Below are 15,472 nucleotides of genomic sequence, written 5' to 3' on the forward strand. Positions count from 1 at the left end.
GAGGTTATGAGCTGTTGGTCGCTTGGAGAGAGAGAGAGAGAGAGATTGTGTGTCGGTATGCCTGACGCTCGGAGTTCCACGTTTACCAAATAAATAACGAGGTTCATATCCTCGTTTTACAGGTGGTGGTGAGTGGTATAAAAGGTTTTTTTATGCCTGGGTACGTAATGAGAGACAGGTGACCAGTTTAAACATAGAGGGGTTATGGCTTAGCGATAGTTTTTGAACGACGCAAAGCCTTTTGTGGGATTTTGGAAAATTGTTAAATTGTTAAGATTTCAGTTGCTAAGTGAAAGGGGTAGAGAAATATCCATCCGTGAGGGTGTAGTGCTGAGGAAAGAAATTGTATTAGAGTCATCAAATTTGCCCGTACCGAGACCCTCCAAGGCGCGAGTGACTCAGTCTGGTTTGTGTGTGAATGATCGTCGAGTGCTTTCTTGCTGCATGGTTTGCCGAGTGCGTTGTGCCGACGAGATTCGCGTGTTGGTAATCACGCAGATTCCGGGGTGGTTTTCTCTCATTATGAAGTGGCAAGTGTTAAAGAACATTTTTTGGGGGAGGGTTTTTGAATCACTTAGTGTAATGGGACTGGTTTAAGATGTCAAATTTTTTTCCCCATAGTAGCGGAAAGTGATGTGTTTTCTGTTGACGCGTGTTTAGAATAGACGCATTCATCTTTGTTTAACATATAAGTGTGTATAAAATGTTTTTCATCCATGCGAACTGTGCTTGTATTGCATTTTCTTGGAGACAGTGCGCCTACCCATTCTTGCGGGCTCAGCAAATTTCTGCTAACGAATGCAAAAGGGCATTGCTTACTGGGAGGGTACTACTGGCCTGCCTTGGGGGTATTGCAAGGGTACTTACTACTGGTGTATACCATGAGGGGATACTCAGACACTGTTCAAGGGGGGGTGTTCTATCACTTGACTGGGGGGGTATTTCAATGCCCGGTGGAGGGTGAAACCTTTTTTTTTTTTTTTTTTCTCAGTGTGGGTGAACTCATTCCTTTTTTTTTTTTTCTTTGTTGGGGTGTTGAGAGACGAATGTGCTCTTGAAAATGATTTTCCAATGCCAAGACATCAGCTGATTGATTAGTTGATGACATGAAATGCCAGTAGGGTTTTTTTTTAGGAAAAGATTTTCTTTCTCTTGGATGAAGAGGAAAGGAAATGAAAAGAGATTTTCTTTCTCTTGAATGAAGAGAAAAGATAATTGAAATGTGGTGTATGTTTTCCTTATGCTTTGGATGACACAAATATAATGGGGACACGGATTATTATTTTTTTTTATTGTGTTGGAGGGATTACTTTAAATTGCCGATGAGTGGTGTTGCATCTGGTGTTGATTTTGGGTGTGGCAATGGTGGTGTATACTGTGGGTTTGGCAATACTGGTGTATGCTATTTGAATTGCACCCTTACTTGAGATCTTTGCAGGAGAATTGTTACTGTGGAGAATTATTACTATTATTATTAATAATTGTTATTGTATGAGATATGTCATGGGAGGGTTGCTTAAGTATAATTATCAATACGAGGGACTTGTTTTACGAGAGATTTGAGATATTTCATGGGAGATTATTTTATAATTATTACAGATAATTATTTATGGAGAATTATTACAATAAATTATGGGAGAAATTTTATGTTAATTATTTGTTGAGTTTTTGTAACTTTGGAGAATATTTCAGTAATTCATGAGTGATGAGTTTTGCTGAATCTTGATGAATCTGGCTGAATCTTGGTGAATTGTGTTGAATCTTGCTGAACTTTTGGTGAATTTTGTGCTGAATTTTGTACTGAAAATCTGGGTGAATGGACAAGTATTAACATTGGTGATGTTTTTTTTATACTAATACTGGTGATTTTGATGATAGCAATTTTGGTGATTTTGCTGATAATGATATTTCTGATACTTTTTTTTTTTATTATATACTAATACGTGGGTGTTGTAATGCTATCAAGGGTGGTGTTGTTTTTTTTTTAATTTGGGAGGAACTAACAACACATTATTTTTGTTTGTCTTTTTTATGAGTTCAGCAGATAATTGTTTGACATACGTGAGTCATGGGAGATAGTTAACAATGCCGTTGGTTTTTCTTTTCTCCTTTTTTTTGGAAGTTAGCCATCGCTGACACAAGTTTTTTATATCATGGGTGAATTTGAATTTATTTTTTCTCTCCAGTTTGTGTGAATATTTTTTTTTTATATCTCAGTTCGTGACTTAGAGTCATTATTCGGGAGTCATTATTCGGGAATGTGTTTGTGTTTTCAGCTATTTGATGCGGCAGTGAGATTTAGGGGAGAATTCTTGCACTTTTTTGAATGCATACGTAATGGCACTACATTTTTTTTTCTGGATATTTGTGTTCCAGAAATTGTGAGTTTTCTTGCGCAATACATTTGTTGTATTTGTGACAACTTTGCCAGAGATAGGAAACTTGGCTAAGTTTTCTAATGGCCTATGTCGTAGTGCATATGGAGAAGTCTTGGCTTAGACACTATTATAATGAGTTGTGGCACATTGGTGATTTTTTCTAGAATTTCCTAGACAGTTTTTATTTGCCAAGTTTTTGCCCTTTTTCAACAGTTTTGCTAAATGGAGAGAGTTTATAGTTTTTGACTATAACATTGAGTTATTCTCTGGAGAATTGGAGATATATTATTTTGGAGATATAATTGGAGGTATATAATTTTGGAGTCATAATTTGAGATATAATATATTGGAGATATATTTTTGGCCATTTGATATTTGCCTATGGTGCTGAGAGCTATGTTTAGTTCAATTATTTTGCAGCCATCTTTGTTGCAAATGGAGACACATTTTTGGGGATACATGGGGCAATATTTGTGAGTGGGTCAGCTGGATGCTTTGAGTGTACATTTTTTTGGAGATGGGATTTCATTTTTTTTTATCCTGCATGGAGATTTAATATTTTTTTGGAGCCTTGTTTTATTCTACATGGAGTTATTGATGAAATAGAGGTAAATATTTTTTTATTTGCCGAAACAGAGGTGATTATTCTTTATTCCTGGAGTGGTGGTTTTTTATTAATATGTGGCTATCGGATAAAGAAGAGTGATTATGGTGTGGGGGGTGGTTATTAACCAAATGGAGGAAATATTTTTATAACCGGAGTGGTGTTATTATTAATATGGTGAAATATATGGAGGTGGAATTAATCTTTGGCAGGTGACCCTTTTTTGTGGTTATGGGAGTTTTGTTTTTTCAAGCCAAGAGAAGATTTCTGTGGTTCTTTCTTTTTGGTTTCGTGACTATTTGGAGGCGAGTGGCATTACTGCATTATGAGTCCTATGGAGATGTTGTGCATTTTTTATGTTCACAAGTGTATTATTTTGGAGGCATATAATTGCTGCATTACGAGTTTATCGTAACCTTTTTTATCCCGAATAGGCGATAATTTTTACATAATTGGGCAGTGTCATGTTGAGAGTTAAGTCTTCAAGACAAATTTTTTAACACATTAGTCATATCCTGGAGTTAATTTTGTGAAATGTGCTTACTTCGTGTCAGTATAGAAGTTTTTTTGAGAATCACGAGTTTCCAAACTTGCGAGTCTGACTAGACATTTTTTATGCTGCAGTCGAGCATACGTGTCTGCAGGTGGATTTTTCTGCTGACAAGCGCTGTGCTGTACCTTTTCCTCTAGTGGTGATTGCTCAGAGTTTTTGCAATATCTGGAAATGTTGACAATAGCATTTCACGAAAGCGCATGTGTAAGAGTTTGCTTTCTGGCCGTGTCGGTCGATAAAAGTTGCGATGTCAAAAAATTTCGTAACTATACATGGGGCATTTCTTGGGGGAAAATGTGGGGATTGTGTATATTATGCACATATTATGTGTTTTGTGATGGTGGAATCTGCTTGTGATTATCTTTTTTTTTTTTTTTCTTCCTTTTCCTATGAGAGATGTTATTGGGGATTGAGCTTAAATAGCATTTCTTTTTGGACGGGAGATGTAATTTATCGGGAGATGTAATTTTTCGGGGTTGAGATTTATATAAATGGGAGTTTGACATTAAGTCTCATTGTAATTAATTATATGAGCAGTAAAGAGGTTTTTGCAATTAAAGTTGGAGATTTTTACTGATTTTGTGAGTTGCTGTAATATCAGAGCTTGAGAGAACATTTTCTGATTTTTGGGTCTGGGCTTGTTACGTGATTTTTGTTTTCCTTGGGCTCATTATCTTTTTTCTTTTTTTTTTTTACTTATGAGAACATTCGAGTTTGAAATGTGAGTGCAGAAGTCCGTGGAGTTGCTGTGAGTTTTGGATTGTGTGTGTGCTGATGTGTGAGTTTGGAGAATTGAGTTAGAGAACTTGATATTTTTTTTCCTTTGCAAGTTATGATAATGACTTATGAATTATTGGTCATGTTAAATGGAGTTAGTTGGGAGACGTTCAGTTAGTATTTCTGACTTTTTGAGGTCATTGTTTGATAGAAGTAGTATGTCTGGGGTTAATTCATTTTTGATTGACCGATGACTTGACTGACATACTAACACACCAAAAAGTCGTTCCCAGACGCTAGCAAGACGTCCACCAGCCGTGTAGAGAGGTTGATGTCGTTTGTCCAGGGTGATTACAAGAGTTTCCATGAGAGTTCTACAGAGTTCAACAGCACTTTTGGGGATCTACAGAAGCCGTTAGAAGTCGTCTTCAATTAGGGAGGCATTCCGTCTTCCTACAGTGGGCTTCAGTCTGTTCTGGAAGTTGCAGACAAAGAGGGATATTCAAGAATCCAAAATGAGAGAAAATTCTAGTGTTATTTGAGATAAAGCGTGATAGACTTTACTTTGTGCTGCCAGAGACGTGCAGTTATTACTTATATTTTATTTTAAGCCGGCCAATGTTTTTTATGTTATGTAAGCTGTATTGTCTGACCATTTGCTAGGCAGGAGCTAGCAATTGTGCGAGGCCGGGCTTCTATGATAGGGATTATAATTAATGATATATTTAATAGCATAATGTGATGCGCGGTGACTTTTTTGGAATGCATAGAGAACAGAGCCGAAGCAACGACCCGAGAAAAGCTGATAAATGATTTCTGTGGTGGCGTGATATGAAACTGCATAGTTAGGCGAGTCAATGTTTGTCAGTTCATGGGCTCCTGTTCAAAGTGCCTTTGGGAAACTGGTTGTAGCCAGTAATATGAGGCAATAACGAAGTGTGCATTCGTATGTGCGTGTGCGCCTCTTCTATTCATAATGTATCTCTAGCCAAGTCTATGGGAAGACTTGCACAAAGATTCGTGGGAGGAAGGCAGAGCCACGATGGTGGTGCCTAAGTGTTTTTTGGAATAGTGAGTGAGATATTACGGCTGCATGGGTAAGTTGAATTACTTTAGCCAAGTTGAATTACTTTAGCCAAAGGGATGGCTTGTTTGATATCTTGTAAGATGTTCCATTTTATTAACTTTGTCTTTAAACTTATGTTTGTTAACGAGTGTGTTTCTCGTGTCTTTGAAACAGACGGTTCTGGCAATGGGGGGACCAAGAGTCATAGGGGGACAGAGGGTCCTGATGGGAGAATAGACAATTGGTGTGACAAATTACTGTTTTAGACATTTTAATGTTGGGGGGTTAACTGAGTTAAGTTAGTCTGTGAGACTTGATTGATTAACTTTCCATTGTTAAATAAATGGTTATTTTTTATATAACTTTGTCTCTCATTTTGATTACCTGACAGAATGGAGAGAAAGAGGTGGAGAGAGAGAGAGAGAGAGGGATCGCTTAAAGAGAGAGAAAAAGAGAGGTCGCGAGCCATTGGTCGCTTGGAGAGAGAGAGAGAGAGAGATTGTGTGTCGGTATGCCTGACGCTCGGAGTTCCACGATTACCAAATAAATAACGAGGTTCATATCCTCGTTTTACACACACACACACACACACACACACACACACACACATATATATATATATATATATATATATATATATATATATATATATATATATATATATATATAAATCGAACTGCAAATGTCCTTTAATATCTAATTTTCTCTACCTCAGAATTAATATATTTTCATATATGTTTAACCGAGGGGGAATTTATTAAGCGATAATAGAATTGGCGATCGACAGACACGAACCATCGACCTCTCAATTCCAGGACTGGCAGTGAAGCCCCAGACCATTGGGATGGTCTGGGGCTTCACTGCCAGTCCTGGAATTGAGAGGTCGATGGTTCGCGTCTGTCGATCGCCATTCTATTATCGCTTAATAAATTCCCCCCCTCGGTTAAACATATATGAAAATATATTAATTCTGAGGTAGAGCGAATTAGATATTAAAGGACATTTGCAGTTTTATATATAATTATAAATATTTATATATATATATATATATATATATATATATAGATTATATATATCTAATATATATATATATAATATATATATATATATATATATATATATATATAATACAGTAGTACCTCGAGATACGAAAGGCTCAACTTACGAAAAATCCAAGTTAAGAAAGCAAAGACGAAAAATTTTACTGCTCTACATACAAAAAGTTTTCAAGATACAAAAGGTTTCTGAAAGTCCGAGATTCGCCCCATAACAATTTTGAAACTTGCGCCGCACGCTGCCATCTTAGTTATAGTAGACTCGCCACCATCCTCCTGCTCTCCCATTGGTTCCTGATGCTAGCCAAGCCATGAGATCCTTCTCTCTAATTGGACAGTATCCCTCCCATCATGCATCTTCTATACGTACGTGTTGGCGTGCCTTAGCTTGGCCACTCCGCACCCGAAACTTTACCGCACGCAATCGGCATTCATTCGCTCCAACAATTTCGTTTAGTAACGTAAATTCGTTAGTGATTTCGTTGCAGTACATATTATCGTGTTGTGCGAAGACTGTATTGTGTAACTTTACGTAAATTAACATAGTCATGGGTCCCAAGAAAGTTGAAATTCACGGAAAGAAGTGCATGCTCTCTTTGGAGACAAAGATGGAGATCATAAAGAAGTACGAAGCTGGTATGCGATTGAGTGTGATCGCAAAGGAATACGGCCATAATCCGTCGACAATAGGCACCATCCTTAAACAGAAGGATGCCATCAAAGCAACTACACCGTCGAAGGGCATCACTATTTTGTCCAGCAAGAGGAGCCATGTGCATGACGAGATGGAACGGCTGCTCCTCATCTGGATAAAAGACAAAGAAATCGCTGGCGATACAGTAACGGAGACGGCAATCGCTCACAAGGCCAGTGCTATTTTCAGCGATTTGATTGCGCAGGCGGAAGACGGCGGAGGGGAAGGGACTTCAACGCCAACCCCAGAGTTCAAGGCTTCGCATGGCTGGTTCGAGAAATTCCGTAAACGGACTGGCATCCATTTGGTGGTGCGTCATGGGGAGGCTGCCAGCTCGGACACGAAAGCGGCCGATGCCTTTAAAAAGACGTTCGACGAGATGATGACCAAGGAAGGCTACAGTTCTCAGCAAGTCTTCAACTGTGATGAGACTGGCCTTTTTTGGAAAAAAATGCCTCATCGGACATACATCACGGAGGAAGAGAAGAAGCTACCCGGGCATAAGCCTATGAAAGACAGGCTTACGCTCGCACTTTGTTCCAACGCCAGTGGGGATTGCAAGGTGAAGCCCCTAGTGGTGTATCACTCCGAGACTCCTTGAGCCTTCAAGGCCCACAAAGTGTTGAAGGAGAAGCTTCCAGTGATGTGGAGGGCTAATGCAAAAGCCTGGGTAACGAGGCTTTTGTTCACCGAGTGGGTAAATCTGTGTTTCGGCCCGACTGTGAAGAGTTTTTTGCAAGAGAAGCGCCTCCCCCGGAAATGTCTGCTGGTGTTGGACAATGCCCCTCCCCACCCTCCTGGCCTCGAGGAAGATATCCTAGTGGAGTATTCCTTCGTTAAGATTCTTTTTCTTCCGCCCAACACCACCCCTCTCCTCCAGCCCATGGACCAGCAAGTGATAGCGAACTTTAAGAAGCTGTACACGAAGCATCTTTTCAAGAGATATTTTGACATCACCGATACCACAAACCTCACCTTGCGTCAATTTTGGAAGGAGCATTTCGACATCGTCATATGCATCTGACTCATTGACCAAGCTTGGCAGGAGGTTTCGAGGCGAACCTTGAATTCCTCGTGGAGGAGACTCTGGCCTGATGCCGTATCCGCCCGAGACTTCGAGGGATTCGACGTGGGCGAAGCTGGTGCTGCAGAGTCAGAAACTGTTTTGGAACCAGATCTTGACGAGATCGTAGCACTCGGCAAGTCCATGGGGCTGGTCGTCGACGAGGACGACATCAACGACCTTCTCGAGGAGCACCAAGAGGAGTTCTCTAGCAGCGGCGAGGAAGAGGAGGAGGAGCCTATGACAACGGCAGAAATTAAGGATATTCTAGGCGCTTTTATAAAGTGCAATCGTTTATCGAAAAAAGACACCCCGAAAAGGCTCACACAGATGTTACTATTTCAATCGCTTATGGCAGAGTTGCCAGAAGTCACTATAATAAACTGTTCTCCAAAAAGTTTTGAAATATGTAGCAGAACTTTTTTGAGTGATTGTTCATTAATAGACTTTATTAACAGGTACGTACTACAAGAAAGATTATGTTAGGTATTGAATGGTCCAAATTGTTGCATTTCATTGTTTATTGGTCAATTTAGCTTTATTATAAAATTTACTGTGGTGTTTTTGTAGGGCTTGGAACAAATTAGGCAATTTACATGTAAAACGTAGTTCAAGATACGAAAAAATCAGGTTACGAAGGATGCTTTGGAACGGATTAATATTGTATCCTGAGGCACTACTGTAATTGAAAATTAGTAAATCCATTTTTTATAATAAAAAATTTATTTATTCATGAAAATAACATCAAAATACACTGATTAGTGAATACTTCTCGACAAAAAGTCCAAGAATAATTTATAGATAGGCTCGACAAAAAATCCACAAATAGGCAAGTCTTGAATCTTGAGGCCACGAATAGGGGTTGTTGACTGTACACTCGATTTTGTCATGGACTTCGTAGCAAAGATTCAGAACCCATTTGTCCCTGATGCTAGGTTCAAGTCCTTCACGATCCTCTTCTTGAGTGACTGTTGGTGATGATCCACACGAGATGCTGCTTTGTCCTGTTAGAATGCTACAGCGCTATTTGAAGAAGAGTGAAAATCTCCAAGAAAGAGGTTTCCAAGAACACTATTTCTTTTTGGCTTCGTGAGACGATCAGGAAGGCATACCTGTTGCTCGCAAAGACGACACTGGTACCCTTTGTCTGAAGTACGTATTGCCCCTTCTCTTGCATTCCATAAGAACCTGTCAGCTCAACAGGTATTGGCGGGGTGTGTGTGGTCGTGCCAGACCACCTTCACTTCACACTACCTTCAGAATATTGCCCACAGGTCCTTGGACACTTTTTCCTCGGGACTGTTGGTGGTTGCTCAACAAGTTGTGTAGCTTACCCAGCTCCTTTAACAGGCCAAGGTTGCATCTTACCTTTGTTTTGCGGTATGAATGTGGGAGTAACTGCTTCTCCTTTATCCCCTTCATCCTACTCTCTTCCCTCGGGCAGAGTACATGGACCATTATATACTGCACCTGGCAGCTGATGCAGGTAAGACACTCCTTAGAGCTACCAATTTATTTTCTTTGACTAGATTATAGAAGCTTATATCCACTCCTCCCCCTAGCAGGGGTGGGAGGCCTTGACATTATTAAGACATACCCAATGATTGTCAGTGCCTTACGGTATTGTCTCTAACATATGGTTCTTTGCTTTTCGCATATGGAGATCTCATCCTCCTCTATATGAGATAACCCAGAAGTCTGACGACCTTTAATCCCACGGTTGAAAACTTTGATCAAATGTCAGAGGGTGGATTTCCTCCCATGCTCTTATGACCAGGGAGAAAAAAAAGGTCTTAACATTCACAAATTACCTTCTAGGTAATTATATTTACCAGCGGTTTGTGACTAGTCTGTGATCGGTAAACAGAATCCCAAAATTAAAATATCACCTAATGGAATGATGCAACATTCCTGCAGTGTTCAATAATTACTTTAAAGGTAATCATTAATGGGCGACTTACATGTAGCCTAATACCGGTAAGTGAATAGTAAATGCAAAAGTTTTGGGATAACAGAATGGATAACATTCTAGAATTAATTTTAAGGTAATCATTACCTTCGACTTGAGAATAGCCTATGCCTAGTGAACAAGAACGAGTGTAAGAGGATTGTTTTAAGGTAACTGTTACCGGAGCGGTGTCTTGCTAATAGCTAATGGCCAGTAAACAAAGACTAAAAATGAAAGTTTGGCCTAAAGGAATGACGTAACATCAAGTTTAGATACTGAAGTCAATACTTAACCGATAAAAAGATATATGCAAAAGTATCTGATCTACTTGAATAGTGATCCATTCAAGAACTATTTATACGGCCATTCTTATTCCCGGAGACTGCAAGTATCCAGCTAAAATAGATGTTAATCTGAACAAAATAAACAAAAGATGTCTCATCCTGCTCAGAGGCTGTGAATGCATTCTGGTGGTTGTAACACTACTGAAATCCAGTGATATAACCAGAAAATAAGAACAAGCTGCTGTAAGCTCTCAACATTTCAAGCGTGGCAGAAAACAGAATGATTTGATTAGCTAAGTCGTTCCTTGTATTGCCGTAGGGGGATGGCACTACCCACAAAATTTTGAATTTAGGCTGCCGTCGAGTAAAAAACTCTTAGCGATATAGTTACTGGGTAAGTATATTAAAAAGATAATTTTTTCATCCTGAAAACACAATACACTGTGCATACATACGTACAGTACTGTATGTACAGAATAGGCACAGAAAAAAATTTGAACTTTCATGTGGCAAAGGGGAGTGTTCTGAACATAATTTTAATTTGTGATCTTTTTTTTTTTTATAAGTTGAATGTTTGTAAGTAGAGTGGTGTCTGTATTGTTTTAAAGAACTTCAGATCAGTATAGTCTTTCAAATTTTACAGGATGGAGCGGAAAACGTTTAGTTGTTATGACAATTTCGTGACAAGTAATAGCGTGGGTGCTCCAACTCACACACCAGGGACAGCAGCTATTATCCACCTGAATGATTTGATTTCAGAAGGACTCAGATATGCTCAAGAAAAAACAGAAGCTCATATTACTTTTCCAGAATCTGTGGAAGATTTGACGTTAATTGGTTTTAGCAAAGGGTGTGTCATTTTGAATCAGCTAATCACAGAATTTCACACTGTGAAGACATCTGAAGATGAAAGACCCGCTGTTCCATTGAACTTCATTCAGAAGGTGAGATCCAAATCTTGCATTATTTCCATTCTTGTCTCTTCTGTTTTAGTTCAAAATCTTTGAAAGATGGTTACGTTTGTTTAAATTTGTCTTTGGCACCCACAAAAATTACATTATTTTCTTCAAAACCCCTAATTACACAAAACCCATGAAATATTCAAGTCATCCTCTGTACATGTATAAACTGAAAGTCACTGAATAAGAAAAACATGTTAGCCATTGTTCTTTACAATATCTAACCAAGTGATGTTCATGTTTCAGATAAGCAACATGTATTGGTTAGATGGTGGTCATGCTGGTGGCAGCAAAACATGGATTACAGAAATTTCAGTTTTGAATACACTTGCTTCTCTTAATCATATAAAAATTCATGTCCACGTTTCTCCTTATCAGGTATGTTTGTGTTGATAATTTTCTCATGCTTTGAAAGTTATGACTGTATGTTTTGTTCATTAAATCACACAGAATATTTTCAGTATGAAAATTTTTTTTTAAATGTTTTAATTGTGATTTACTGTTTCATAAGCCTTCCCTTCCACCAAATCAAGAGGTTATCCTTTCTCTCTTTTCCATTAGCTGTTAATGTATTTCAGACACTGAAAAATCACAATTTTTGAAAGTAAATTGTATTTTTCCTAACTATACACACTTGAGGTCCTTTAAAATAGGGTCTACTTGCCGACATAGCAGCTGGATACGGCCGTTGAACTCTTGGACAAGGTGGTTAGGTAGTAACTACCACCCAGTAGGTGGGGAGACCCGCCTGCCTGGATGTAAACGCTCCAATTTACACTTGTGGCCAGCCCATGTTTCTGATTGAGGGGGTGGCATGAGGTGGGCAATTAGTGTAAAGGACCTCGGTTTGTATAATTAGGAAAAATACATTTTACTTTCAAAAATTGTGATTTGTTTCTACACGATATGCAAACTCTCAATCCTTTACAATAGGAAGGCTCACTGGTTGGAGGGAGGAATCAGAGCGAGTCTCTAGAACTGACTGGAGTTCAGCACACCTGGGCAATTCCTCCTGGTCGAAAGAGTGAGGAGGAGTTCTCTGCCTCTGACACATTGATTGGAGTTTAAGAACTGCAGGATCAAAAGTCAGACCTCTGGGCCTTTTCATACTTAAAGCTGAGAAGAAATCATAACTCATACGAAAAGCTGAGAAGAAATCATAACTCATATGAAAAGCTGAGAAGAATATATAAAGAGTCAGAGGGATTAAGGCAAAGAACGAGACATTCACGCCTTATTGCCCACATCTCCTTCCTCCCCTTTCTGGAGGAAGGAGCAGGATTGCTTCTATGATTCTGACAAAAAATAGAAAGGAAACTCGATATGTAAGCTTAGCGCACCAAATGCCCAACCAGCTAGTGTAAGTTCAAGTCCTATTCTCAACCTGAAGGAAGAGAAGTAAAAGGACGGGGAGGGGGAAGGAGAGACCAGTCACTCTCACATCCTTTTTACCTCTAGAACTGCACACCATAGGCGAGAGATGCAACTTGTCCTCTTGAAGGAGCCAGATAAGCAAACACTCTTCAGACTATTCAGACTACATCTATCTCCTAGGCCGACATATTCTTCAGAGTGCAATGAAAAGGACCAAGCCACTGGCGCTGTGTGCTCACCGGAAGAGCGTACAAATGACGTAGCTATCTACAGAGATGAAGTTCACTATCTCGCAGGACTCGAAGGAAGCCATGTCCTTGGACACTTCTCCATGGCGAGCCTGTAGTGGAGAAAGGAAAACCGACATCTGATGACATGTGTAGTCTCTGCAGGTCAATAGGACAGAGTAATGATTGATCTGGATCAGTAAAAAAACAAAGTCCAAGGGGTAGAGGATCACGAAGGAATTGACCCGTTCAAACAGATGCCAAATGATTTGATACCCGAGACAGAGTCGCGACCTGATAATCTGCCTTTTGACGGATGCTGAAAACGATCCGTGCACCATGTCTATCCACTTTGCCAATGCCGGAGAGAGACGGGATACAGTCTTGAAAAACAAAAAAATTGTCTAATGACTTGTAAGGGCTCACATGTCCTAAACAAAAATCAAGCGCCATCTAGGGGCCTCGGGTCCCTTAAATGGCAAGACAGAGAGAAAGTTTCTCATCAGTAGTAGAATCTCAACTAAGGAGAAACAGTACTACTTGAAAGACTAGAGCGAGTGTGTACCCACATCTTTCACAGTTGAATTGGAAAGAAGTTAACTATCATGATTTGACAGAAAAAAGTCCTGCCAATGAAGCCAACCAAAGAGGACGGTTCTAATTCCTGAAATTTACAGAGGACTGAAAGAGAATGTCAGCCGTCTCACTGCTGTTTGGCATAAAAGGCCTGTGCTTGCAATGAAGGCTGAAAGTATTTAGCCATGTAAAACACAGGGATGTACTGCCTACACGAACCGTTTCTTGACATTGTGAAAGTTGGATCAGGGAGGAACTTTTCTCTATACCCAGACAGCGGCGTTGTCGGGGTCGCTGTCATTAAGAACAGCAGTGTCAGGGTGAACAGCACTGTCAGGGAGAGCAGTGCTGTCAGGGTGAGCAGTGGGGTCAGGGAGAGCAGCACTGTCAGGGTGAGCAGCACTGTCAGGGAGAGCAGTGCTGTCAGGGAGAGCAGCACTGTCAGGGTGAGCAGTGCTGTCAGGGAAAACAGCATTGTAATTGTCTGAAAAAATCATTCGTAATCATCGCAGTTGCCTACGAGACAATTGCAATGAAATAGAACACTGCAGACTTCTGTTACACCCTGAGGTTAACAGAAAGATGATAAGGAGTTTCATGAGATATATTTCTGTCTGGTAATTCTTGCAATGACAAATGTGGAGCACACCACCTAAACCATATGCAAGAACTTCGAGCCAAGCCGAGATCTAAGTCTGTGATGGAAATTCTTGCAATGGCAAATGTGGAGCACACCACCTAAACCGTATGCAAGAATTTTGAGCCAAGGCGAGGTCTAAGTCTGTGATAGCCGGGCAGAGATTCGAATTAGTATTTAGCCCTTGACAGGAGAAACAATACCAAGACGAACAGAATCTCTGCACCTCGCATGACTCGGTAGCCTGAGTTGCTTGGTAGTACATTCCAAGTAGGAATGTGTTCGGCTATAGAACTATCGAGTGTACTAAAGATACGCTTGAGAACCTGCCTGTTAAAGGGAACGAAGCCCTCTTGTTTAGTGATAATGCCAACTTTTTGGTGTTGTCAGACAATGCCACTAGTAGTCTCAAAATTAAAACCAGAAACTCTCGGAAGGCCTGAAAGGCTGTCCTGAGTTTCAGGTTAATTAAGAGAAGATAATATTTGCTTTGGTCTCATACCAGAAGAACTAACTTACAGGTATGCGCCTATTACTCAGATGGTGCAACTGATAACAGACATGTTGCGAGGAGAATATACTAGTATATTCGTAGGCTCCTGTTAATCAAGAGCCAGCCTAATTCTTCTTCAGTCAAGTGAGAAAAAGAATAAGGACTGGTAGCAAACCTTCATTCTCTAATGAAGAGACCAAAGATGAAGCCGTCCCGAAGGGAGGCTTCTATAGCGATAACAGATGTGGGTGTATGTCCGGTGGGACCCTAAGACCCCTCCAGGAATGTAAACCCAGACGCTGTCCTGCAGAAGCTTTCTGCATGATCCCTTCCATTCATCTCGTCCTTCCTGGTGTTGCCCGAGGGAGTAAAGGGAATTGGAGAGGAGGAGCAGATGCTCTCAGTCTTCCTTACAGCATCTCTGTCAAAGGAATGAGCCATGTCCTGTCACCATCCTGTCGACAGGGTGTTGACAGGCATGGGTTTAGGAGAGCGTGGTTGCCTTAGCAAGACGCTTTCCCGAGGAGAATGCTGGGACATGGCTAACAATGGTATAGCTACCAGCGACATGGCTAGCAGCACCATGGCTACCTAGCTGAGGCATGGCTAGCAATCTGGCAAGAACATGCATTATCCTCATGACACATCCCAGCCCTCTTCAAGGTACCTCGAAACCTCTTGTGAAGAGGGCTGTGCAGGGGACCTCCTCTTAGTCTCTCCAGAAGTCTTATCCTGGGGGACAGTGACATCGACCCTGGCACCTGCAGAAGAACCAGGCTTGATCTTCACAGGACTGTCCCTGCTCTCGCCCCTCGCCACTGCCGCGAAGGGGAGAAGACTCTCC

The 15,472-nt window shown here is 40.4% G+C and overlaps 1 protein-coding gene and 1 pseudogene across 1 annotated transcript; one reads left to right on the forward strand and one right to left on the reverse strand.

Annotated features, from left to right (window-relative positions):
* The window catches only part of LOC135202403 (mitochondrial protein C2orf69-like), a 206,189-nt pseudogene that overhangs the window by 47,667 nt on the left and 143,050 nt on the right, over positions 1-15,472 (reverse strand).
* On the forward strand, positions 10,139-11,731 carry LOC135202398 (mitochondrial protein C2orf69 homolog). The gene is made up of 2 exons (XM_064231790.1): positions 10,139-11,306; positions 11,568-11,731. Exons 1-2 carry the CDS (start codon positions 11,007-11,009, stop codon positions 11,712-11,714), a joined length of 447 nt encoding a protein of 148 aa, XP_064087860.1. The 5' UTR covers positions 10,139-11,006; the 3' UTR covers positions 11,715-11,731.

The sequence above is a fragment of the Macrobrachium nipponense genome, chromosome 30, assembly GCF_015104395.2.
Source record: "Macrobrachium nipponense isolate FS-2020 chromosome 30, ASM1510439v2, whole genome shotgun sequence".
NCBI lineage: Eukaryota > Metazoa > Arthropoda > Malacostraca > Decapoda > Palaemonidae > Macrobrachium > Macrobrachium nipponense.

Excerpts from the sequence above, each read along its gene's own strand:
- LOC135202398 (XM_064231790.1), top strand. The coding sequence starts at position 11,007 with ATGGAGCGGAAAACGTTTAGTTGTTATGACAATTTCGTGACAAGTAAT. Across the intron at positions 11,307-11,567 it reads CATTGAACTTCATTCAGAAG|ATAAGCAACATGTATTGGTT; the intron begins GTGAGATCCAAA and ends TTCATGTTTCAG.